General features: G+C 59.7%; 1 protein-coding gene across 1 annotated transcript; it reads left to right on the top strand.

Moving 5' to 3' along the window:
• Positions 1-17595: 17595 nt before the first annotated feature.
• CYSRT1 (cysteine rich tail 1) lies at positions 17596-19959 on the top strand. The gene is made up of 2 exons (XM_042786817.1): positions 17596-17650; positions 18311-19959. The coding sequence occupies exon 2, from the start codon at positions 18321-18323 to the stop codon at positions 18741-18743; it is 423 nt and encodes a 140-aa protein (XP_042642751.1). The 5' UTR covers positions 17596-17650; positions 18311-18320; the 3' UTR covers positions 18744-19959.
• The last annotated feature ends 4158 nt before the right edge of the window (positions 19960-24117 follow it).

The raw sequence follows: 24117 nt of genomic DNA, 5'->3' as shown, positions 1-24117 counted from the left end.
TGTTAGCGGTTGTACTTTTAATCTTCTAGTTTCTCTTTGGATAAGGGATTTGGTAACAACTTTGCCTCTAGTCCCTCTAAGTGTAATTCTTTGATCTGCTCACCTGTCAAAATCAGTGTGAGGCTGCTGCTGTCTGGCACCCTAACAGTGCTAAATGGGGATTCCCTTAATCTTCCCCATCCTCTCTGTGTCAGTTTTCGCTTACTGTCCTGCTAATGCTTCTGGATGCAGATAGCAAGAACTGATATCTCATGCTTGAACTCACAGAGCAAAGGAAATTGCAGGAAGTGAGTGAGCACGAGCCATTTTCTGTTATTAATTCATATGGCATCCCCATGCTGACCCAGCTACACGGTGTTATTACGCTGCTATTCCATGAATTAAGCAACAGCTCTATTTAAAAATAATCATAAATGATATCAGGCATCTTTTCTGCTGAACAAGAGTGTGTTTGTGCCAAGATGCTGGGGATCCTTGTGCTGCCCCAATGGCGCTGCTAGTCTCTGCTTCATGTGCTCAGTGGCTGTGACACTGGACCCTCCCTGTCCTGGCACAGCAGCACTTCTCAGCCTCTCCTCCACCTATTCAGATAATTGTGAAGCAGTTTACAGCCTGAGCCAAAGCCTGGCACTTCTTTTTCTCCTAGAGCTTGTGTTAGGCTTGATGCAGTCCTTGGTGGCAAGTGCCACTGGTTAAGTCTTGTGCAAAAGAGGCTTTGGCCCCCAGTTTTCCCCCCAACATGTGAGTGCTCAATGAGACTTGCAGAGCTCTCCCAGGCTTGCTTTTGGAGGTGCAAAGTTTCCATTTTCTCTGCTGAGCTGGTTCACCAAGATCTCCACCTTCCATCCCAAACCCCAAATAATCTCATCCTTCAAAGCCCAGACCATTCATTTTTGGCTGGGCCTGGGTGGTTGTGCCCTTGAGTGGTCTGGCCATGCTCTTACTCCTGGGTCTAACACCTAACTTTGTCATATATACATAAGTGCTGCATTATCTTTCATAAAAATCTGTTGTGTGTCATCATAAATGTACATCTTTAAGCTGCATGTGAATATTCTCAGCATGTCTTCTGAGCTGTGGCGATGTGATATGGCATGTTTTTTACAAACAGCACTGATTTATTTTACCATTCTGTGAAACCTTTCCAGCAGGCCAAGCATGCCCCTGGGTTGGGAGGAAGCTCCTTAGCTCAAGTGTACCCACCATTCCCCATGTCCTGTGTCAAGCTCTGCTTGGACAGACATGCAGGAGCAGCTTTGCCAGTGGGTTTGCTTCGTGCCTTCCAGATGAACAAAGTTTTGCTTTTTGTAATCAAGTGGTTGCTTGTTATAATCAAGCTGGTGTTGGTCCTGCTGGGACCTTCCTGTGTGCGACCACAGCTCCTTTCTGCAAAACTCATTATTTTCCAGTGTCACAAATGGATCATTTCTAAACCTTTGTTTTACAGATGCACTGAGAGACATAACACCGCTGGCCAGTCTCTGCTGCAACTCCACTGAGATAAATGGTGATGCCAGAAGAGGATTTGACTCTAATTTTCTTCCTCATCATCTGCATCAGCCATCATCAGCTCGGTCATCCAACTAACTGCATGCTCAGGATTTTATTGTCCTGGATTTATAATTCTTGCGGAGAGGGACCCATTCTAACAGGACAGCTCCTTCCTCACTTGGTGCTGACCCTGTACCATGATGACACGCATGTCTTTGCTGTCCACTCAACCCGAGTGAGCCAGCAGCTCCACGTGTGCCAGCCCTTCCTGCCCCGCGTCCTGGATCCCATCGACGGTGTGCACACCTGGCATTGTGCTTTTCTGTCCATGCTTCTGGCAGCAGCAGCTGGGGTGCTTTTGCAGTGACTCATGCCACTTTTATTTACTGCTTTCAGCGCTCATTACAGAGTTTGTTTGACCGGGTACTGCACACTTCAACAGCTCTTTCCAAAATCCAGCCTGTTTCTTGCAATGATCTTGTTTTGCACTGGTGAATCACTCATCACACAGATAACTCACCCACAAAAATATGAGCTCATCTTCAGCTTTCCAGAGAGAAGCTTTACTGGCAGGTCTGTGGCGGGCCAGGCACCGGCGCCAGCACCTGCCCGGCTGCTCTGTGGTGCCGGAGGGACAACCCAGCCCGGTGTGGCTGGGAGAGATGGAAATGTGGTACCCATGCTCCACATCAGGTCTTTTCATTCTCCATGCTGCATCGTGCCATGCTCCATCCCCTCAAGATGTCTCTCTTTCCTGGGGTAGAGCACCAAGAGAAGGGATCACAAGTGCCACGATCGCCACCCTCCCAGGCTGAGACCCTCCAGGCCTGGCTGAGGTGGCATCAGCCCCCACAGCAGCCCAGCGCAGACACCACAGAAGAGGAGAGCAGGGCAGCTCTCACACTGTGCATCTGCCGTGCAGCACCACCAAAGCAATCGCAGGAGTTGTCTGCAGCTCCTGGGATGTGTAGCTTGCCCAGGCAGAGCAAACACCATTTTGACGGAAAGATGCTATGAAAATATCTGCCAAGAAACCAGCAGAGTCACTTGTTGCCAGCTGGTTAGTTAAGCTGCTGCAGAGCTGGTTGCTCTGGTTGCTGTTTGAAGCAGCAGAAGTGTGTGGGTTGGTGGTGGTCAGGACCTGACATTGATGCTCTTGCAGTACAGTCCTAACGCATTGATGGGGGATTGTATGTGCTTGTTTCTAGACTTGCAGCCCTCTACAGAGACTCCACTGTGAGAAAAATAGTGCTCAGGTCTGCAAAGTGGTCTAAAGCCGGTGGCTTTTCCATGTGCTACCACGCACAAACCTTGAGATTATCAGAATTATAAACTCTATGGCATGACAGAACTACACACATGGTGGTCTGTCCAGCTTGAAGATTATGGATGTTCCTAAAGCCCCACCAGATCCCAAGGGATATAATAAGTCTTTTCACTATTCATTTGGTTTAGTGATTACTACTGTGGCTGCTTCTGGGCGCCATTGGTGTGAAGTGGGTGCCCAGCTCGGTGGTGCTGTGCTGATGGCAGGAGGGCAGGAAGGAGGAGGAGGGGTGCACATGGGCTGGGGGGAGATCAAGGTGGGAGGGCCAGAGGGACCATCTCCTCTCTCCTGGGGTGCAGTGACCTTCATTTCTCTCCCCACCAGCTCCCTGCCTGCAGACCTGAGGGGTTGCTCAGATGCTAGAAAAGAAGACTCATGGAAAATTTATTGCTCTCCACAGTTATCTCATGGGAGGAGGGAGAGAGGATGAGGATCAATAGCCACAAGCCAGGACGTGGGAAATTCCAGCTGTTTTCCCCTATAGATAAGTAGGGAAAAGCTTTTTCACTTTGAGGGTCAAACACTGGGCCAGGGTGCAGCAAGGTGGTGGGATCTCCAGCCTTGAAGATGTTCAAAGCTCCCCTAAACGAGGTCCATAGCAACACGCTGGCCATGCTTTGGGCAGGGAGTTGGACTCCGCTGTGGGAGTGGGACCAGCTGCAGTCCCTGCAGGGCAAGTGGGGTCCCCTGCTCTCATGAGAGCCCCCTTCTTCATCTGGGGTCTGCACCTGCCCCAGCCCCAGGTGTACACAGTGCCATGGACTCCCAAGGCAAGGAGGATCTCATGTCTTGTTGTTGACCCACAACAGCACCACAGTCACATTGGGAACTTCCTTGTGGTCCTGCAGTGCTTGCAGGGGCTGGTGGGGAGATCTGGAGCTCCCTGGGGGCTGCTGGCCTGGGCAGGGGGTGACCACAGAGACCCAGAGCTGCATTTCAGGGGTGAGAGGGAACAAGGAAGACCCATGTCCTTTAGAAAATAACTTGTGCCCAAGCAAAACGGGACAGGGATGGCCCAGAAATAGAAACGACAGCTCTGCAGAAGCCCTTCCCTCTTCTCATCCAGCCCAGATGATGCTGAGTTTAACAGAGCCTGAGGGACTTGTGGCTCAGTGAAAACCAGAGCGTGTACCAGAACAGGGATAGAGCCGCTCTTCCCAGCTCTCCTTCACCAGGTTGGGTGGGTGCAGGGCTGGTGGAGCAGCTCTGGTGCCGGCGGTGCTGGGGCTGAGGCAAACGCCTTGTAATTGTGGTGACATTTAGCGTTTGCTTTGCTGGCTCCCTGGGAGAGCCTGGTGCTGCCTGCGTTTGTAACCTGACAGCGCAGCTCGCCTGGATGCAGCGGCGAGACACAAACTGGGTCAGGGAGAAGGAGGCGGCGCGGCGGCAGCGTGTGCCTTCGGGATGCCTGTCCGTGGGGCGCACGGTGGTCCTGAGTGAAGAGGTGTCCAAGCTGCTGCTCGTCTCTCCCGGGTGCGGCCTCATCTGGGGCACAGATCCAAAGAGCAGCCCAGCACCGAAGCAGCAATTTGGTTTTGCAGCAGAATTTCAGCTTTTTCAGGAAAACTTCCCTAAACTCAGTGGATGGGACCCGCTGAGCCCTGCCTGGCTCCTGGCTGCTGCCCCCCGCTTGCTCTGAACACAGCCTCGCACATCAAGCTGTGGCCATGCTTGGGGGTGGTGGGATCCTGCTGTCCCAACATGACTGTCCCAGGGCTACCAGCAGGACCTGGGGGCACAATGTGCTCCCCCATCCCTGCTCCCAGCAGCTGGCAGCCACCCCTGGGTCTCCTGCCATCCCTTCTGCTCCGCTTGGGCAATTGATGCCCTTATACGGAGCACCATGGTTGCATTTCTAGGTCAGCTGGGCGAATCTGGGTGTTGATCCAAGGATTTTGTTTTCCCTGAACGCCTGTAACCTTCCTGGGGAGCTGTGTGGGTGCACGGATGGGAGCTGCCCCCATCACAGCTCCTGCTCCGGCACAGCAGCAGCTTCCTGTGGCTGCGGGGTGCGCGGGGGCTGCCGGAGCAGGCGCTCCTTCACTGCGGTTTGAGCACGGGGAGCTGAGCCACCGCTTGCTCTGAGCGTGTGGTGGGGAGAGCTTCAGCTGGGGGAAGAGAGGCGGCTTACAGACCTGAGGACGGGCGGTTTCAGGGGTGGGGGAGGTGGGGGAGGCACAAGGAAACGTGGGAGCTGGTGAAGTCCCCAGCATCGCCTTGGGTGCAAGCTAGGAGTCATGCAGAGCCCTTGGCAGGGGGTCCGTGGGAGGGGGCTGCATTCCGTGAGGCAGGGACAGTGTGCTGTACCAGCTGCAGGAGACATTTCCCCAGGGCTGACAGCATCATATGGCCATGGGGTTTCCATCACCTCTTTCCTCTTCCTGATTTCTTCAGTCCTCCAAGGGAGTGGCCAATATATTTGGTGCCAGGAGCTGTCTTGGGATGCTGTGGGAGGACCTGTGGCCTGTCTCTCTTTGCTGGTCCCTCCAGAGAGCCCCTCCTGCCTGGTGCATGGGCTGGAGGGGGGCCCCTGGGAACAAGGGGGTTGATGCAGCCCAGTGCTCCCATACAGGCTGTGGGGAAGCAAGTGGTCACACCAGTGCCAGCTCCATCCCCAGCGTGACATGGGGAGGTGAGGACTATCCATATAACAGAAACCAGTGCTCCACTCTGGAAGGGAATCCAGCATTCCCAGACTGCTGGGGGAGACATTGGGGTGCCATCAGGGACAGAATTGTGTCCCCAGGACAAAAAAGGGACAACCAGAGAGACTTGTACCATCGTGAGACATGTCCCTGTCTGCTGGGGAAACGTGTGGGTCTGGCAGCGGACAGGAATCTGTGCAGGGTGATGAGCACCCACCCAGCCTCCAGGATGCTCTGGAGCCATCATGGTTCTATGGATGGGGAAGAAGGTGCGGTTTTGGGTGCAGGCTCAAGGATGAGGGCCATCCCCCAGCAAAGCAGAAGGGGTCTCTGGGGAGCCCCCCACCTGCTAGGGCTCACCCAGGCCCTGACTTTCTGCAGGATCCTGATCTACACAGGGGGTTTGGGCCTGGCAGAGCTGTGAAGGAGGGTCTGCACCAGTGCAGGGGCTGCTTGCCTGGCGTCTGCCCGCGTGCCGGCGCAGAGCTGCCAGGCTGCACCAGCCCGGCACTCGCATCCCTCGGCAGCATGGCAAACACAAATGGGAGCAGACAGGCCAGCTCAAGTGACAAAGATCAAACCCCGGGAGCCTGGGGCTGCTGTCAGTGTGAGACAGGGCGCTCAGAGCCATCCTGCGAGTGGCAGCCCCATCGTTCGCTCTGCCTGGTGATGCCCCGACTCAAGTGCCGTGTCCTGATGCAGCTGCAGCGCGGTGCTGCTGGCAGAGTTCGGGCAGGAGCCTGCCCGGGGGCTGCCCACACTGTCTCCATGCTGCAGTGGCCGCGGCAGGGCTGGCCGTGGCTCAGGCCTGTGCCACAGGGAAGAGGATACGGGGGTTTGCCTGCCCCGGATTTCAGATCTGGGGGGATGTACAAGCCACTGCCAGGGTGCGGGAATAATGGGTCCGCTACTCCCATTGGGGTCTGCCGGTTGGGGTGCTCCTGCGCCCAGCACCCTGCCAGGGGCTGTGCCCCAGCTTCTCCGTGGGCTCAGGAAGGCAGAAGGAAGGTGGCCCCAAAACACGGCCCTGCTGGGAACTGCTGCGGAAAGTCCACCCTCCATGGGGCCGTGTGGCTGCTCCAGCCTGCGTCAGCGGGTGGAAACTTCAACCTCCCGCCCCAGGCTCCTGCCGAGCTGGCGGCCGTGGGAGGACAGTGTCACCGCGGTGGCACGTGGGCCGTGGCTTGCAGGAAGCCAGCTCGCTGCACCCACGTTGCCAGGGACCGAGGCAGGGGAAGCACCCTGTGCAGCTGGGGCAGGACGGGCAGCACCCCCAAGGTGAGTTGAAGGAGCAGAGGCAGATGCCAGCGGCACAGGGCAGGCACCCCGGGAGCTGCAGGTCCAGGCACAGCTTCTTCATCCTCCTCCAACCCCAAAGAGATTTAAAGAGTCCTGGGATCCAGCACAGGCCCTAAGCACCTGGACTTTGCACAACCTGTCTGTTTTCCACCCAGGAAGATGGCAGCCATCGCCCTGGTGCCCACGTCCCACTGGCCTGGAGGTGGCCCCTTGCAGTCAGCAGCGCTGCTGTCACTGGTGTAGAGCAGGAGGGACGAGGGTGCAGCTGGGGAGCAAGGAGAGGGCATGGCTAATTGGGATAATTGCTAAAGCAGGCGAGGGGTGAGCAGGGAGGGAGGCAGCGAACAAGGAGCCGTTGTGCACAGGCGGCCCAGGCACGCGGCCCCGGCTCCAGCCGGCAGCAAGAGCCAAACAAACGGGGACTGTTTGAAGCGAGGGAGGACAAGCAGAAGGCAGGACAGAAACCAGACCTCCACTGGGGGAGAGCCGGAGACAAGGGCTTAGCTGGGAGCTGGGTGCTGCGTAGGGTCTGCCTGCTCCCCGTGGGCAGAGGATCCCTGGACTGCCACGGCAAAGCCTTCACCAGGGGCTGGATGGTGCCATCCCTGATTTATCCTGGGGCACAGGCCAAAGAGGGAGAATGGCAAAGTGCAGGGGATGCTCCAGGCTGGGAGATAGGTGATAGCCCTTCTGCTGTAGCCATCCCTGGGACCGGAAACTTTGAATTGTGGAAAAACAGCAGGAAATCAACCCCTTGTCCTGGAAAAAAAAAAAACCCAGCCCAACCCAACCCAAGCCAAACCAAAACATCAGCAGGTATAGGTGCTGTGCAAGATCTCCATGCATCTGTGGCACAGAGGAAGCTGCGGCATCACCCAGCGCGGCTGTTCGCAGCGAAAGCAAAAGCGGTGCAGGGAGCCTGCCAGCAGCTGCCCCTGCCTCAACCAGGCTTCTTCCTTTGCAGGAAGGAGAAATGACATTTGAGGGGGGAAAACTGTGGCCATGCACTTGAGCTGCCCAACCAGGTGTCCCCAGCTGGGGCTCTTACAGCCCATTTTCCAGGACTCTGTGTGAGAGCGAGTGTTTAGCCTTGGAAGACATCCTGGGCTGTTTGCCGCTGCCTGGCTCTGAGCAGGGAACTGCAGGTTATGGCCCATTGGACACAAATCCCACAGCACTGACCTGCCATGGGTGCTGGGATGAGGTTGGCACTGGGTGAACTGCCCTTCCCCACCCCCGTGGCACATTGCAGGTGAGGATGCACAAAGCACTGAGGGTGCAGAGGAGGACATCTCCATGCTGGCTGGAGGCTCTGCCTGAGCAAGGATTCTGCGCAGGGGCAGGACAGAGCTAGGGGAGCACATTTTGGCACAGGGGGATGGTGTCAACCAAAGTGCCCTGGCTCTGTGCTTGCCTCCTGATTGCTTGCACGTTCAGCGGCAGTTCCATGCAGGGGCAGCCACTGGCTCCCAGTACAAAGTCCATCGGGAACAGCCCACCCTCATCCCCGAAGTGCTCAGCTGTTGGGAGGAGACGGGAAGGACTTGCTCCGGGCCAGGAAATCCTTGCTTTCTCCTCCAGCCGGGCCGCAGTGGGCAGCCACAATGCACGCTTCCCCCGCACTGCTGCCAAGCCCCGGCGTGACCCGGAGGCCAGCCAGGCTGGGGAACCGCAGGGGAGAGGGATGGAGGGTGAGTGTGGGAGGGCGATAAGGAAACCAGCTTCTCTCCTGGTTCCTGTGGCCGGCATGAGCCCGGGGAGAGGCAGGCAGCAGGCCAGGTGCTGGCCGACGTGTGCGATGCCGGTTCCGGCTGTGCCAGCCTGGACACCAGATTATTTATCCCACTCAGTATCCTTGAGGAATGCAGCATCTCTTTGCCAGGGCAGAGTGGGGCTTAAATTAGAAAGGCTTTGGGCTCTGCAGCCACATCTTGAGCATCCCCCATGTACGTGGATGACATGCAGCGTAGGCTTGGAGGAGCTCAAAGGCATCAGGCGTTGGAAATGTGCCTCTGCGATGTCCTCATCCCTCCCACAGGCACATGGGTGACCCAGGCAGGCGGATGGGTGCCCAGCACCTGCACACACTACATGTGCACGTGTGCCCCAGCTGCTCACAGCACCCACTGTGTTTTGCACGTCCCTGTGGTGCTCCCGGGGTCCCTGTCCCTGACTCACGGGCCTGCGGGGTGGCTGAGGTGTCACACTGGGAGAACGCAGCATGTGCAGGACGGAGCTGGTGATGGAACCTGTCAGATCTGGGGAGCTGCCAACCCTTTTGGGGGGATGTGCTCTTGCGGCAGGGCAAGCATCAGAGCCTTGGGGAGTTTTGCAGAGAATTCTGTGCCACTCCTCAGTACAGAGCTGAGTGCCAGGAGCCAGCGCCAAGGGCAAGATTGGGCCTGCTGCAGGGTGGGTGTGTGGCCCAGTGCCCCCCTGGTGTGTGCAGCCCACGTGCTGACCCAAGTGATGGGACACATCCTGACACTGCAGGCAATCCCTCCCACTGAGCAGCTTTTGCAGGTCATTTCCAGTCTTCATTTTGGCTTTAAAAGCTGCTGCCACCCTTTGGGATGCATCACTTTCCCTAAGAGGGAACCAAGAATTGAGAAAAATTGCAGGCCACAGTCAGGCTACCTGGAGATGAGCAGTGCAGGGCTGCAATTCCTCACATGGACACAGGGCACACGTGGGTGCCAAGGCCCCGTGGAATGGGGCACGGCCTTGGGGCTGCCAGGTTGCATGCCTGCACCAGGCTGGATCGAAAAGCGGGTTCAGCCCTGTGACCCACAGGATGGGATGCTGAGCACAGACTGCCAGCCTGGCCTGGGGGCACAAGCTGAATTTTGTACCATGTTGGGGTTTGTCAGCCAGGGTGCTGGAAACAGGGCTGTGCTGGCAAAAGGGCATGGGGCACAAACTCCTACAGCTGCCACGAGCCCCCAAATCCCCCATCCCTGGCAGCTTTGTCCCCATGCGCCGCTCTGTGCCCCCTACATCACCCCTCAGAGATGCACCACTGGTGCCCTCCATAGCACCCTCACGCCCACAGCCCCCAGCGCCTCCCCCAGACTTGCTGGGTGCCCAGCTGAGCCCCTGTGCCTGGTGGCACTGACCCCATGGGGTTCCCCTTACCCCACTAATGCCTCCCGCTCCCTGGGCACCCCATGGTCTTGGGGTCCATACCCCCCTGGCCTTACTCTGCTTTTTAAGGAGGAGGCAGCTGATAATTAAGGCAAATGCCTTGGAGAAGACCTCTCACAGCAGTGTGACGCACAGAGAGCGCCTTGTGATGTGGGAAAGAAATCATCCCACTGATCTGGCTTTATTTCACACAGTCTGACAGTGGGGTCTGACTTCCCATTACTGCACTGGTCCAACTCATCCCCGTGCCCTTTTCACACACCGGCCATCTATGAGCTCTCTTTAGCTTCAAAAAAGTCTTTGGTACCACCAAGGTGTGGTGAGAAGCCGCCAGCTGTGTTGGAGGCTCTCCCTGAGCTGCTCCCCCAGCTGATTGCAAAACCTTTCCCTCTAGGAAACACAACTCTGCATCGTCCTCCGTTACGGATGGGCTGGAAAGAGCATCATCACCCTCATGTGCCTGCATGGTGGCACTGCGGCTCCCCGGGAGGCAAAGGGAAATAATCAGCAAACGACGACCTGTCCACGAGTTTTTGTGTCCTGGTGACTGGGAGAAGCCCTGTGAGGAGCTGGGGCTGGGGAAGCTCCAGGGACCCTGATGCCACGCTCATGCCAGTCCCCAGGGGAAAGACACCCAGTAGTGACACATGCTTGTGGCTGTCTGTTTCTTTGTTGTTTTTGTTTGTTTGTTTGTAAGCAAAATAAATGCCCCTTTTATTGTGGGTGAAGCACCAGTGAGTTAAGGGATCCCATAGGATCGCTGTAGTTGCTGGTATCCTGCAAAAAATCCTAAAACTTGTGTTCAGTCATGCAGGATCGGGGGCTGTGGGTACCCTGCCATGGTGCTGCTGCCAAGACCCAAGTTCTTTTATGGATGGCTCTTGCAGGAATTGCTGAGCCCAGTACTTCCCTCCTGGCTGCGTGTCCCACAGCTGGGGCTGCTCTACGGCTGCAACACCTGCTGGGCTCCAGACCTGCCATCAGCTGCCCACACCGGGACCCGGGGCCCTGGCCCCCTCTGTGGGTCTGGCCCCTCATTTTTGGGCTGCTGGGAGGCAGTATGGGCTGTAAGCGAGCTCACAGGTCAGTTGGAAAAAAAAAAAAAAAAAGGAAAATGAAGGTTAGGTTTTCTCAGGTTCCTCCTCAAATCACAGAGGTTGTCTTCTGGGCTGTACAGAGCCAGAGCATGTTTCTCTGGAAGCTCCATGGCATCTCATGAGGACCTCCCTCTCCATCACTTCTAGCACAGGACATTGTCTGGGTGGGCATTGAGCTTTTGGTTGTTTTTTTTCTGTTGAATTTTTTTTTTTTCCCTGCAAACAATTGCAGGAAACTAGCTGGTTTTAAACAACAAATAGCTGTGCATTGGTTCGGCTCTCCATTTATTCAAGGGGTGCACAGCTCCAAAGTGAATGCTGGCTCCCAGCATAGCGACTCCCACATGGGACAATTCCAGAACAGCAGCTTGGGCTCTGGTGCAGCAGCTTTTCCAGCTGAGGATTCTACATCATCTCTAAATCCTCCAAGGAGCCATGTGAGACTGTGGGTCATGCTCTTGGAGCTCAGTTCAGAGTTGTATATTGACAAGAAATGAAATGTCTGATCTTCAGGCTCCAGATTAGGAGTTGCTGCTCCTGGGTTGGTGGTAAATCTCCTCGGCTGGGGCTGCGCTGCCACAGGTCTGCCCATTGCCTGCACTGGATGGACAAACGCCAAATGACTCTGCCGTGCCTAAACTTCCTTCCCTGGATCTGGCAGGATGGGGGGACAAGGAACAGGGAATGATGCTTTTCAATGCTGAAAGGGGCAGATTTAGGCTTTCACCCTCTGAATTTCCCTCCTGGGAAATAATGCTGAATTTGAAGGACTTCTTTACCTCCATCTGTGGGGACTGGAGGACTCCAGGGAAGGAGCTGGTGCCCGTTGTGCCCTGCCAGTGGGTAGATGTGAGCCCTGAGCCACCTCCTGCCCACGGCGTGCAGCCTGGAGCTGGGGCTGTCCATCCTGTCAGTCTGAAGGGGACAGCAGGATGATCCTCAGTGCCTGAGGGTCCAAAGCTGCATGGCTGCAGGTCTGCCTGATGCTGCTATGCTCTGCAGGCAGCGAGGGACGGTGATGGGCACAGCTCCTGGGGCACTTCCAGAGCAGCTGGGGCAACCATTCTCAGCGTCCTCACCTCCCTGAGTGTGTTTGCTGGTCACGTGTGATGACAACCTTCCTCTCTCATGGGTGTTCTCCTTCCCAGCTCCCTTTACAGATAAAAAACACATTTCCAAGATGCCCCATTTCTGGAGGATGGACCCCACTGACACCAGCTGCCCCACACATTGTGGAGGCTGAGGCTGGATGTGTCCCCTGTCTGACAGAAGCGCCCATGTGTGCCCACTGGTGCTGCAGGAGGCCAGTGCTGAGGTTGAAGGGACCGCTGGGAGCACAGGTATGGGCCCTCACGAGAGTGCACTGGTGCTTGATGAGGATGGAGGTCTCAGTAAAGCCATCCTCATAGGTGGGACATTTGTAGGGGCACTGTCCCATGTGGATTTGCAGGTGGGAGCTCTGTGCAAAGTCCCTGCTGCACTTGGGGCATTTATAGGGTCTCTGCTTCCAGAGCCTTTTGGGACAAGGACTCTCTGTGTCATCACTGAGGTCGCCAGCAGCCTGGGAGAGGGTGTCCCTGTGGGCTCTTGATGTGCCAGAGCCTCCACCGACTCCCCCTCCATGTTCTCAGCTTCTGTCAGAAGAAAGCAAGCTCAGCTGTAACTTCTTCCATGGACCCAACTGCTGGAGACCCTGCTCCCATGGGAGTTATCTGCAGCTGGGTAGAAGTGCCCCCAGGGAGATGAGCAAATCCCAGGAGGGCCCAGGACCTCAGCCCTGGTGGTAGTGCCCTCCCCAGCCCCGGTGCTCAGGAGTTTGTCCATGACATGGGAGAAGAAGGTTGAAGCTCCCTGAGGCTGATACGGGGCTGGTGAGCTTTGAGGAGGAAGGGGAGATGCTGCTGTGACTCTGTATTCATCAGCTTTTGGGGACACCTTGCCTTTAGGCAGCAGCCCAAATGACAGGTGCCATGGTGGCTGCCTTATAGGAACTCATAGGGTCCACAGAGGATGTAGTTGCTCCTGTTCCTTTTCCTTGCCAGAGGACCTGGGTTAACCCAATCCCCACCAGTGGGGCTGTAAGTGCTGCTGCTGCAGCCCTCGCTGCCAGACCGGTTCCAGGTACATCCCTGCTGCTTCCACAGCCAGAAGGAAAGGAGCTATTAAAGACGCTGTTGGCCCAAGAACAAATTAGCCATCAGGAAATTGGGGCTGGAAAGGAGAAAGCGGGCAGATCCAGACCAAGAGCGGAGGCTGGAAGGGCTTTCCCGAGATGAGACTGTAATCATCCCAGCTGCTGCAGAGCTGGCGCCAGAGCCTGCGGGGAATGAGATTGTCCAGGAGGTGCTTGTGAGATGGGAGCTGCTGCGGCGAGATGCCAGGGAGGGACATCAGCCGGGATGGAGGCACTTCAGATTAAAGCTAACAGCCTGTTTGGAGAGGTTGTGCAGGGTCTCCAGCCCCTGGCAGAGGCATGTGGGATGTCCCTAACTTAAAAAGCTCAGAGGTGCTAGTGAGGTGAGCTTCACTTTGGAGCCCTTTTGGGAGGAGGAAGGCACCGAGGACACAGGGTGCTGTTGCAGGGTTTCGGGATCCCCCCAGACCTGAGTTGTGCCTGGCGTGCAGCCTCACAGCTCCCTGTGTGCAGAGCTGCTTATGAATAGGGCTGCACATGGAAATCTGGGGCAAAAAGCCAAAATGAGCAAGTCCTGAGGCGCTGGGAGGAAGAGAAACTCTCTGCTGGAGAGTGCCACAGCGACATCCCCTGCGTGAGCAGGGACATACCATGCACCGGCAGGCAGGGCTGGCATTATGGCAGGACACCTGGGAGGATGCTGCCTCTTTTTTTATGCCTGCTTAGCAAAATATATGAGTTTTTCTGTGGGGACACAGCTCAAGATGGGATAACCTGGCAGTAGTGAATCCCAGTGAAGGAACAGGGGCTGCTGGTGGATCTCCTCTGGGTGACCCTGTGGGAGCAGAGAGGCCCTAAGGGTGTCCGTGCAGATGTTTTGCAGCTTTCAAAATCCAAGAGCTGGGTGTTGTGATGCTGGTTATGCATGGCACATGCTCTGCTGCACCCCTATTCTCAGACCTCAGTGAGGAGACTGAGGCACAGAGCTGCACAGGACCCCTCTCCCATTGCTAGAGCTGATCAGAGGAGGGTTTGACCTCACAGCTTCTTCAAAAAAAAACCCAGGCCTCCCTCTTGCCTTCACTCCACCTCCTGGGAGGCCACTGATTCTCTTTACAGGGCAAACCACACTTTGGGAACTGCAAGCCCAGTGGGCCATAGAGGGCAGGCAGGGGATACTGGGGCTTGCAGGCAGGGTGCTGGTGGCAGGGCACTCTGATCACTGGGTGCCCCATCAGCTCAGCACCCACCAGCATCCATCCTCCATCACAGGGACAGTGCTGCCAGGGCCAGGCAGAGTCCCATCACCCACTGGAACTCTCCTGCTTGCTCCATGGGTGCCAAGGGTGCAGCTCCCAGCCCAGTGTCCCCACTCACCTGCCACCAGGCTGGGTGGGCAGGGCAGTGGTGGGCACCGCTGTGAGCAGGATCTGGCCAACCTGTGCAGCCCCAGCTCCTCAGTGCAGGTGAGAAATGTAGTTTTCTGCTGCAATGGCCAGAAGGAAGCAGATTTTCCCTTTGCAAAGTGCTGCAGGAAATGTAATTCAATCCCAGGAGGATTCAGCAGCAATTTGGGGCACCCTCTGCCTTGTGCCTGTCCCCAGGCTGCCCCGGCTCCACGTGCACAGCCCTGTCCCCAGCACACCCAAGGCTCCCGGGAGGGACAGGTTGCTGCACAGAACTGCTTGTGGGAAGCAAAACCCACCCTGTCCCCAAGCACCCAGAAGCAGGGACATTGTGCACTAGAGCCCCTGACAGGGCTGGCTGTGGTCACCCAGCAGAAAAGACCCTCCTGAGAAGACTAAAGTCCTACAGCCTTCAGCAGAATGACCCACAGGGGACACACAGGGGACACGTGGCTGTCCTGCCCAGGGCAGGGCGGATCAGGGAAGCTGTGGCAGTGCCCTGTCTCCACCAAGCCTTGTTTCCCTGGGCCAGGCTGGCGGCATCTCGCATTGTCCCTGCACCTTCCAGCTTTCCCTGCAGCTTCCCTGGGGATGCGCCAGCACTGGGGGGACACAGGCTGGTCCCTCCCTCTGCACCGGAGGAAGATGCTAGATCTGGATGTGGGGCTGGGATGTTCCTGTGCCGCCTTCCACGCAGCCACCCTGGCTGGCAGGTTGGTCCCCCCGGTCCCCCCTGCCCCCCCAAAGCTCAGCTCTTGCTCTGATCTACATCCAACCGGGGATGGCCATCTCCTGCCAGCCACAACCGGAGCCACAGGGCAGGCATGCCGGGGCTGTGTCCAAGCCCTTGACCCTGTGGAGGGGTGGCAGGAGGGGACACCAGAGGAACAGCCACTTGCAGAGGGGCTGCAGGGGGGTGGCCAAGGCCCACAGGGCTGCGGGCAAGGCTGGGAACAGCCATGGCTTCTGGTGGTCGGGGACATTGTGTCCCCATGCTGGTGTTGGGCCCAGCTCCATCAGCACTGGTGTTCTTGCTGGTGGGAAGCCACGAGCCTGGGGAGCTTGTGGGCAGCGCCGCCCTGCCTGCAGCCCTTCCTGCTGTCCTGGTGGGGCTGATGGTGCCCCAGAGCCCCTCCACAGGCCCAGCAGGTACCTGTGAGTGGGACAAGGCAGCACCAAGGAACCGAAGGAGCGCTGGCAGCTGGTGATGGTGGGGACAGGAACATTGGCTTTGTGATGGTGAGTGGGGCCTGGCCTCTAGGCTGGGTTTTCAGTTGGGATATTCCAAAAACCCTTGCGCAGGAGAAGGACTGAGGGCTGGGGCTCGCACAGGATCTCTCCTGCCTGGTCACAGGTGGAGGCTGCTGAAAATTTACATCTTTCCTCTTGCAGAACTTCTGGTCCCAGGGACTGGCACATGTGCCAGCATCCCTCTCCTTGCCCTTGCGCCAGCCGCGTCCCTCACTCTATCCAGCCTCGTGCGTTTCCAACGGGGTTCTGGAGGTCAGGCTGGGGGTAACCTCCCCAAACCTATCCCGGAAAAGGCTCTGTTGGTGGGCACAGGTACACATCCCAGCCAACATCCCACCACACAGATCCTCCTGACACCCAGGCACATACCAGGTTGCTTGGGTTAAACTGCATGCAGCGCTGGTGCTGGTGCCAGTGGGTGATACTGGTGCCTATATTGGTGTCAGTGCCTGGTCCTGGTGGTGGTGCCAGTGCATGATACCAGTGCCTGCTCTGTGGTGCCTGCTGCACAGCGTGTGGTGTTGGTTCCAGTGCATAATACCAGTACCCATGCTGGTGCTGGTTTCCACTGCCTGGTGCCAGAGCCAGTGCCCAATGGCTGGTACCAGTGGCTAATGCTGGTGCCTGGCACAAGATGCTCGGTACTGGTGGTCTTTCCCAGTGCCCAGTGCCTCTGCCTAGTGCCCAGTTCCCATTGCCCAATGCCCCCTGCCCTTGTCCAGAGCCCAATACCCCTCTCCAGTACTGGTGCCAGTGCCCCCCTGTGCAGTGTCCCCGTCCAGTGCCCAGTGCTCCCTGTCCAGTAACCCTGTTCAGTGCTAGTGCAAGTGCCAGTGCCCAGTGCCTCGTACTGGTGCCCAGTTCCTTGTGCTCCCTGCTTGGTTCCAGTGTCCAGTGTGGGTGCAGGATGGGGCGGGTGGTGGGTGCTGGGTGTCGGGTGGTGGGTGCTGGGAGACGGGGCTGGCCAGGGTGGTGCCAGGCGGTGGGTGCTGGGTGCCAGGCCAGGCGGTGGGTGCCAGGCGGTGGGTGCCAGTTGCTGGGTGGGTGCTGGGTGCCGGGTGGGTGGCAGGTGCCGGGTGGGTGCTGGGTGCTGGGCCAGGGTGGTTGGTACCAGGCGGTGGGGGCCAGGCAGTGGGGGCCAAGGGCCGGGAGCTGGGGCGGTGGGTGCCGGGTGCTGGGTGCTGGATGCCACACCAGGGTGATGGGTGCTGGGCAGTGGGTGCCAGGTACCGGGTGCCGGGTGCCGGGGCGGGCCAGGGCGGTGGGTGCCGGGTGCCCAGCGGCGGGTGCTGGGCAGTGGGTGGCGGGCGGTGGGTGCCGGGGAGGGCCAGGCGGTGGGTGCCGGGCCGTGGGTGCCAGGTGCTGGGTGCCAGGGCGGTGGGTGCCGGGTGCCGGGTGCTGGGGCTGGGCAGGGGTGGTGGGTGCCGGGGTGGTGGGTGCCGGGTGCTGGGTGCTGGAGCGGGCCGGGCGGTGGGTGCTGGGGGCCGGGGGCCGGGCGGTGGGTGCCGGGGGCCGGGGGCCGGGCGGTGGGTGCCGGGGGCCGGGCGGTGGGTGCCGGGCGGTGGGTGCCGGGCCGTGGGTGCCGGGGGCCGGGCGGTGGGTGCCGGGGGCCGGGCGGTGGGTGCCGGGCGGTGGGGGCCGGGGGCCGGGGGCCGGGCGGTGGGTGCCGGGGGCCGGGGGCCGGGCGGTGGGTGCCGGGCGGTGGGTGCCGGGGGCCGGGCGGTGGGTGCCGGGCGGTGGGTGCCGGGGGCCGGGGGCCGGGGCGGGCCGGGGCGGTGCCGGGCCGGGGCGGGCCGTGCAGGAGGAAGCGCAGCCGGCGCAGAGCGGCCCCGCAGCCGGCCGGAGCCCCGCCGTCGGTGAGTGCCGGGAGCGACCCGCTGCCCCCACCCTGCCAGCTCCCCTCGCCCCTTCCCTTACCCCCCTCTGCCTGCCCGGCCCACCCCACGCCCTGCCCGCCCGCCTTCCCCTGCCTGCCCCCCTCCCCCTGTCCCCTCGCCCCGGTTCCCCTTCTTCCCCGCCAGCCTGCCCTGTCCCCTGCCCCTCTACCTACTGTCCCTGTCCTGTCTCATCCTTCCCCTGCCTCTGCCTCTCCTTCCCCGCACACCCCTTTTCTCCCTCCTCCTCTCCGCAGTGCCTGCCTCCCACCTCTGCGACCTGTCTCCCCCAGAAGCTCCTACCTCCCCAGAAGCTCCTACCCCACCCCACTGCTCTACCTGCACCCTATCTCCCATCCAGCACCCCCTCCTGCCCCCCAGCACCCTGCCCACCCCCATGTCTCCCTGTCCAGGCGTCACCCTCTCCTGCCTCCCCTCCCAGCTCTGCCATCAGGGCCACACGGCCAAAGTGTATAGGTTGAATGTCAGAGTCCTCTGAGGCTGACAGGGAGGGGGGAGCACAGCTCTACACCCTGCTCCCAAAGCAGTGAGGTTTGCTGGGGATCCCTTCCCTGTGCTGTAAAAACAAGCCCAGCACTGACACCCCCAGCACCCCAGGTTAACAGGGTCTCTGTCTCACAGGAGGTGGGCAATGCCAGCCGGGCCACGCATGTTGACAAAGAGCAGGGAGATGGATCATGGCGTCAGCCTGGAGAACCCCTATGCCAGTGTCAACATCCCACGGGACCAGTTCCAGCAAAGCTTCATCACTCGTTACCTGAAGGACAAGCCCACGGTCATCGCCAACCCTGCAGCCGTGCCCACCTATGGCGTGAAGGAGCAGCCAGATCCCGCTGGCAGCTGGAACAGCCCAACCATTTCCACAGAGAAGTCCTGGTCCCGTCCCTACAACCCCTATGCCAGCCTGAGGATGACCAACAGGGAGTCGCCTGACTCCTTCTACACCGTCACCTTGGACAGGCCACCCCAGGGCCAAGAGTGGGAGGCTGGCAGGCGATGCGGCTGCTGCAAGTGCTGCCCCTGCTGCAGAAAGTGCTCCTGTGTCATCTCCTAAGGTCCCCTGCTGCACCCGTGGGCTGTGCTGACCATGGGACAGGGCCAGGTGGCCCCGTGGGATCGTGGCTGCCTGGCCTGGGCACCCCAGGGAGCTGCCCCCGTGCCCGGCAGAGCTGGCAGCTGGGAGGTGGCACTGGCTGGACTCTGCTGTTGCTATTCACCCATGAGCTCTGCAGCCAGGTATGCCAGTGATGGGCACCAGCCAGGTCCTGAGAGCCCAGTGTGGGGTGTGGGGGAGACAGCCAGGTCCCCCCTGCCCTGCCGAGCCCCAGGAGCCTTGAGGAGGATGTGTGCCAATGCAGATGCCACTGAGAAGTGCCTGTACTGGGGATGGGGCAGCACTTTGAGCCTGCAATCCTGTACGAGCCCTTGCTGGGAACTGGGAAACCTGCAACTCTGGGGAAGGTGCAGGCACTGCCCACCTGCCAGAATGTGGGTTTGGCCAAGGGCAGCCCTGGGTGCGTGGCAGAGGAGGGCAGCGGTGTCACTGTCTTGGAGCAGTGGAGAGGAGCCAGGGACCTCAGCCAGGATGGGGACCCACCTCCCCAGAACTGAGCGGTCCTCCCACCCACAGCATCATAGGGATGGTGCAGCACCCCGTGCCAAGCTCTGTCTGGGTACCGCTCCTCCTCACCATACAGCTGATGGGACAGAGGGAAGGGGACAGGGAGGACAGACAGACCAAGTGTGGCAGAGGCCCCAGGGCAGCACATTAATGTCACAGTGCCAGGAAACCCCCAGCCCCATTTGGTTCCTCCTGCCAAGCTTGCAGGGTGCTGGGAACAACCTCCTGCATCCTGGCTTGAGGCTCCACACTGTTTTGGGGCTGGCTGCAGTGTGGAGGGCTGGCCCAGCTCCAGCAGCGGGGGAGCACTGGGGCACCCCGTTTGGGATGCAGATCCCCATCGTTCGTCTTCTGCAACCCCCTGGGCATCGAGGAAGGTGAGCGAGGAGCCCGCTGGCCTCTTCGCAGCGTGCTGGGGTGGCTCTAGGCTGGGGTTTCGGCTGGGACTGGCGCCGCCGACCTGGAACAAGCCTGTCGTTGTGTTGGCGTCCCACGGGTGGCCGTGCTGCCAGGCGGCAGCTGCGTAAGCACCGGGGCTGCTGCAGGAACTGCCTGGTCTGCAGGGACAGGGGCTTGGAAAGAGTGCCTGTGTTAGTAGATGACTTCAGGGTGCTGCAAATAAAATTACAGCCATCTCCTCCCCTGCCAAGGTACGCCTCTTCCCTCCACCCTGGGTTTTCCGGGATTCCCATGTTACTTCTTGCTTATCCTGGCAGGTTACGTAAGGGCAGCGCAGGGGGCACACAGCCCTCTTCTTTCCCCTCAAAACCAGTCTTAACTGTTGCACTGCTGACTTGCAGCAGCAGCGGTGGTGCACTGAGCTCTTCAGCTCGCTGGTGCCCTGCTGCTGCCAGCCCGGGGCCCAACACTCCTCTCCCCCCAGGTGTTTCCAGTACAGCCTGCTCCTCCCTGCCTGGGGACACTGGCTGGTGCTCAGCCCAACCCTGCCAAGCTGGATGGCTGTGCTGTCTTTTGGAAAGAGAAAGCCTGGCTTGTTGGGGTGGGGGGGGGAGGGAGGGGCTGGGGAAAGGGTAGGTTCCTGACTGGGCCAGCTGGGTGGGCTTTGTGGCACTGCCCTGGCTGGCTGCAACCCCCTGGGAGCCCACCAGCACTGGGAGCCCACCACTGCTTGGAGCTCACCACCACTGACATCCCACCGCTCCTGGGAGTTTCTGGGCTGGGGTGGCAGTGGCTTGGCAGAGGTGCAGGGTGGAGCCCAGCCAGTTTGTCCCCATGGTCCTGCCCCACACCCGGTGGGTGGCCAGGGGGTGTGAGGCTTGCAGGAGGAGGTTGGCAGGGACACAAACCCATGCCGCCCACCCTGCACAAGGAGTGCTCTTGTTCGCTCTGCCTGGACTGTGGGCAGTGCTGGCGTGGGCACGGGCAGACCAACCCTTTGTTTGCTTTCGTGGCCCCAGCGCCAGCCCTGCCGCAGAGCCCACCCGCTGCGTGGCTGGGCAGGGATGTGGCATCACCACGCTGGCTTGGCTGAAACCCACATTCCACAGAGGCTGCTCAGTGCTGACATGCTTTTTGGGGACAAACACGGTTTGGGGAGGTAAAATTGTCACCATGAGGTGTGTGGCACCATTGGCAGAACCCTGGGGGCTCGCATCAGCAGAGGGTGAGGGATGTGCTGGCCTGGCCTGGGCAGGGCACTGGCAGGGTACAGCATCTGCCAGCAGTGCCATGTGTCACCGCTGCCCTTCGCTCTGCCTAACCTTGGAGCAACAGCAAACAAGCTGGGAGAGGCCAGACAGAGCTCTGCCTGCCAGACACCAGGGCAATGATTAAGCTGGAGGCAGCAGGAAGGCTGGGGGTGTGAGCAGGGGAGGGCACAGGATGATGCTCCAGACCTCAGCAGGGCTCTGGGTGGCACAGGCAGCTGCATGCAGGGTCCCTTGGATGTTCCCTGGATGTGTTTCATCTTTGAAGGGTGCTCAGAGGTGCAGAGGGTTGTGTTGGGTGATTGCCACCTTCTGTGTCTGGAGTGTAGGTAGTAATGCATTGCTCTGGCTCATCTGGATCAGACCTTTGCACTCCCCCGAGGGTGCCGCTCCCTGCCCTGCTGTGACAAAGGTCCCCGCAGCTCTCCAGATGAGTCCTGGGAACAGAAAAAGACACTTCCCACCCATGTGTTTCGCTGCCAATTGCAGATATGCCTTCCACGGGCCCAGGTTCTGGTGTTTCGGTGGGGCTCAGGAAGCCCAGCTGGGGCTAAAGGCTGGTTTCAGGCAGCGTGCCCCTTGGTTTCACCCTGCGCAGCTTGGAGAATGTCCAGCCCATGTCACCCAAGGGCTGCCCCCACCCCAATCCCTGCCTGTGGGATGCAGGGTGGGTGAGCTGGAGAGCACAGCCCCACACCAGGGGCTTGTGTGCACCGGGGAGATGTGGGCAAGGACAGCCGGGCACAGCCCCTTGACAGGACATGGCTCTGCTGGCATCTGGGGAGGGGACATGAGGGCTGATGGGCAGGGGCTGGGGAAGGAGGGCGGGCAGGGTGGCCTGCGGGTCCCTGGGCACACGGTCTTGGAGGGAGCACGCTGTGCCCATTTGGGGAGTCAGCTCTGCCCTGGCTGCCGGCATCTGGGGTGCTGCCACCCAACCCGCAGGCACGTAGGGTGGTACCCTGAGCTGCCAGGGCACAGCGGGAATCCCACGTGGCTGGTTCCTCATCCATCCAGGGCACGTAGCCCTTGCTCCCACCTCAGCCAGTGGGTTTGGCCAAAACTGAGGTCCCTGGCCCAACCTTGCCCCAAGTCAGCTGCCCTGCCATCCTTTGCCTGCTACCAGCCTGGCAAAGGGAGGGCAAAGCCCTACACCGTGGGGTGCCATCCCTGTTCCTGCGGACCCATGGGCACACGCAGTCCATGTGCACTGCCTGGGGAAATCGGTGACAAGGGGATGTATTGGGATCCTGTGTCAGGATATGGCCACTGCACCCCAAAAGTTCTGTGCTGCCTTGCTCCCAAGCGCTAGCATCAAAGGGTCAAGTTTTTCTGCAGAGCTCCATGACCCTCTGAGGCTCTTGTTCTCTAAAGCTCCTAATTCCTGCTCCTGAGGAGTCCTGGAAACACGGCCCAAGGACAGCCGAAATGTTTGGTAGGCAAGCAGCACGGGAGAGTACTGCCTGACTCCCTTGTCTGCGTTCCTGCCTGCTCCTGCCTGGAGCAGGAGCTGCTGCCCTCTCCTGCTCCCGCGCAGAAATGCTGCTGGGTGTCCCGGCAGTCCTGCCCTGGCTCTGGGATGTGCTTTTCTCCTCCAGGATCCTGGGTCCAGCATCTGTCCCCGCTACCGCACTCCCCATTTTAAATCCTCCCCTGCTTGGAGCACCCTCCGTGCGGAGGCTGCGGCGTTGCTGCTGGACCAGGGGCCGTGCAGGAGGGGGCTGGCAGCTCCCCTGGGTCATGCATTGGCATGAAGCTTGCAGGTGTCACTGAAAGGTGCTGGGCTCTCCCCAGCCTGTTGATGAGCATCAGCCCTGGAAGAGCTGAGGGGAACTCAGCCCCCAGCGCAAGAGCCTGCAGCCTCAGCTGGCAGAGCGGGGACAGGTCATGGACGCGGCTGTGGCAGCAGTCCCCCGCAGGCACGGGGCAAGGAGCAACCACCCCAGGCGTGGGCACTGCCAGCTCGGTGCAGGCTGGAGCCTCCGTGTCCCTGCGCCAGCCCCAGCCCCCCCGCCCCCCTCTCCCCGCTCTGGTTGCATCCGTCCTCGCAGCCCGGACCACCTGGGATGTGTCGGCTGGAGTGCGATGGGGGGGTCTCCGCTGGTCAACATCTGCCCAGATGGTCTTGGCCATGGGGGGTGGCCGAGGATGTAGAAGACTCCACCGCTGACGTCCACGTACAGCCGATGTCCAAGCCCTCTCCCCTCATGGTGAAGCCCAGAGCTCCTCAGCCTCGTGGGGATGGCTTCTTCTCCTAATAAAGCAGAGGCGGATGGTTAATGACTGCTCCTGGGGCTTGGATTTCAGAGGTCTTTGTTATCTGGGTGCTTGTAACCCAATCTCCCAGGCTTGGCTTCCTGGCAGCAGATCTGATAGCGTGCCTGTCCCTGAAAGCCGAGCCCCTTCCCACTACCACAGCCACCAGCAGCCACTGCGACCTGGCTGGGGAGCTGCTGGCAGCTCAGGCCCCTGATGCTCCCCACGGGACTGCTGCAGCCCCCCGGGACGGCGCAGCCCTTCGGCCACCTTCCCTGAGGCCCTGGGGGGACAGGTAGGGATGGGGGACAGGGGAGGAAGGCAGAGGGATGCCTGTGAGGTCACCTGTAGAGAGGGAGTGGGGTCTTGGTGGCCTCCAGGAGAGGTTTGCAAATAAGCTGGTGGGTACGAGAGCCCCCCTTAAGGTGAGGCTGCACTCCTCAACTCCTCCCTGTCAGCTTGCATGCCCATCCCCTGCTGCTGTCTGCTGTGCCATGGCAACCTGGCACAGCCCGGGGCTGGCGAGAAGCAGGGCTGTGGCACTGCCTGGTCCTCTGGATGCTGGTCCCCTGCCCACCCAGTTGACACACTCCTGCTTACCCCATATTCTCCACCAACCCAGACCCATGGAACATGTAAGGGGCATTTGGCAGAGATGGAGGGTGACACCAGCGAAAATGCATCCTCCCGCCTTGGATTCAGGCAGAGCCATCTGTAGTGGCGGGGTCCTGCAGGCAGGGATGTTGGGTGGGGAGTGTGATGCCCCTGGGAACTCACCCCACGGATCTGGTCCCCATATCTCCCACGCATCAGATGCACTCAGAGGTGACTTTCCACACCCGGGCCGTGGGTCTGATGGCTTCTCTCGTCCTCCTCTCCCCAGC

The sequence above is a fragment of the Tyto alba genome, unplaced genomic scaffold, assembly GCF_018691265.1.
Source record: "Tyto alba isolate M040663 unplaced genomic scaffold, T.alba_DEE_v4.0 Super-Scaffold_11, whole genome shotgun sequence".
NCBI lineage: Eukaryota > Metazoa > Chordata > Aves > Strigiformes > Tytonidae > Tyto > Tyto alba.
The sequence above is the reverse complement of the archived record's forward strand: the minus strand, read 5'-3'. Positions and strand labels throughout refer to the sequence as shown.

Bases quoted from the DNA above. Each gene is read 5' to 3' on its own strand.
- CYSRT1 (XM_042786817.1), top strand. From the start codon at position 18,321: ATGCCAGCCGGGCCACGCATGTTGACAAAGAGCAGGGAGATGGATCAT.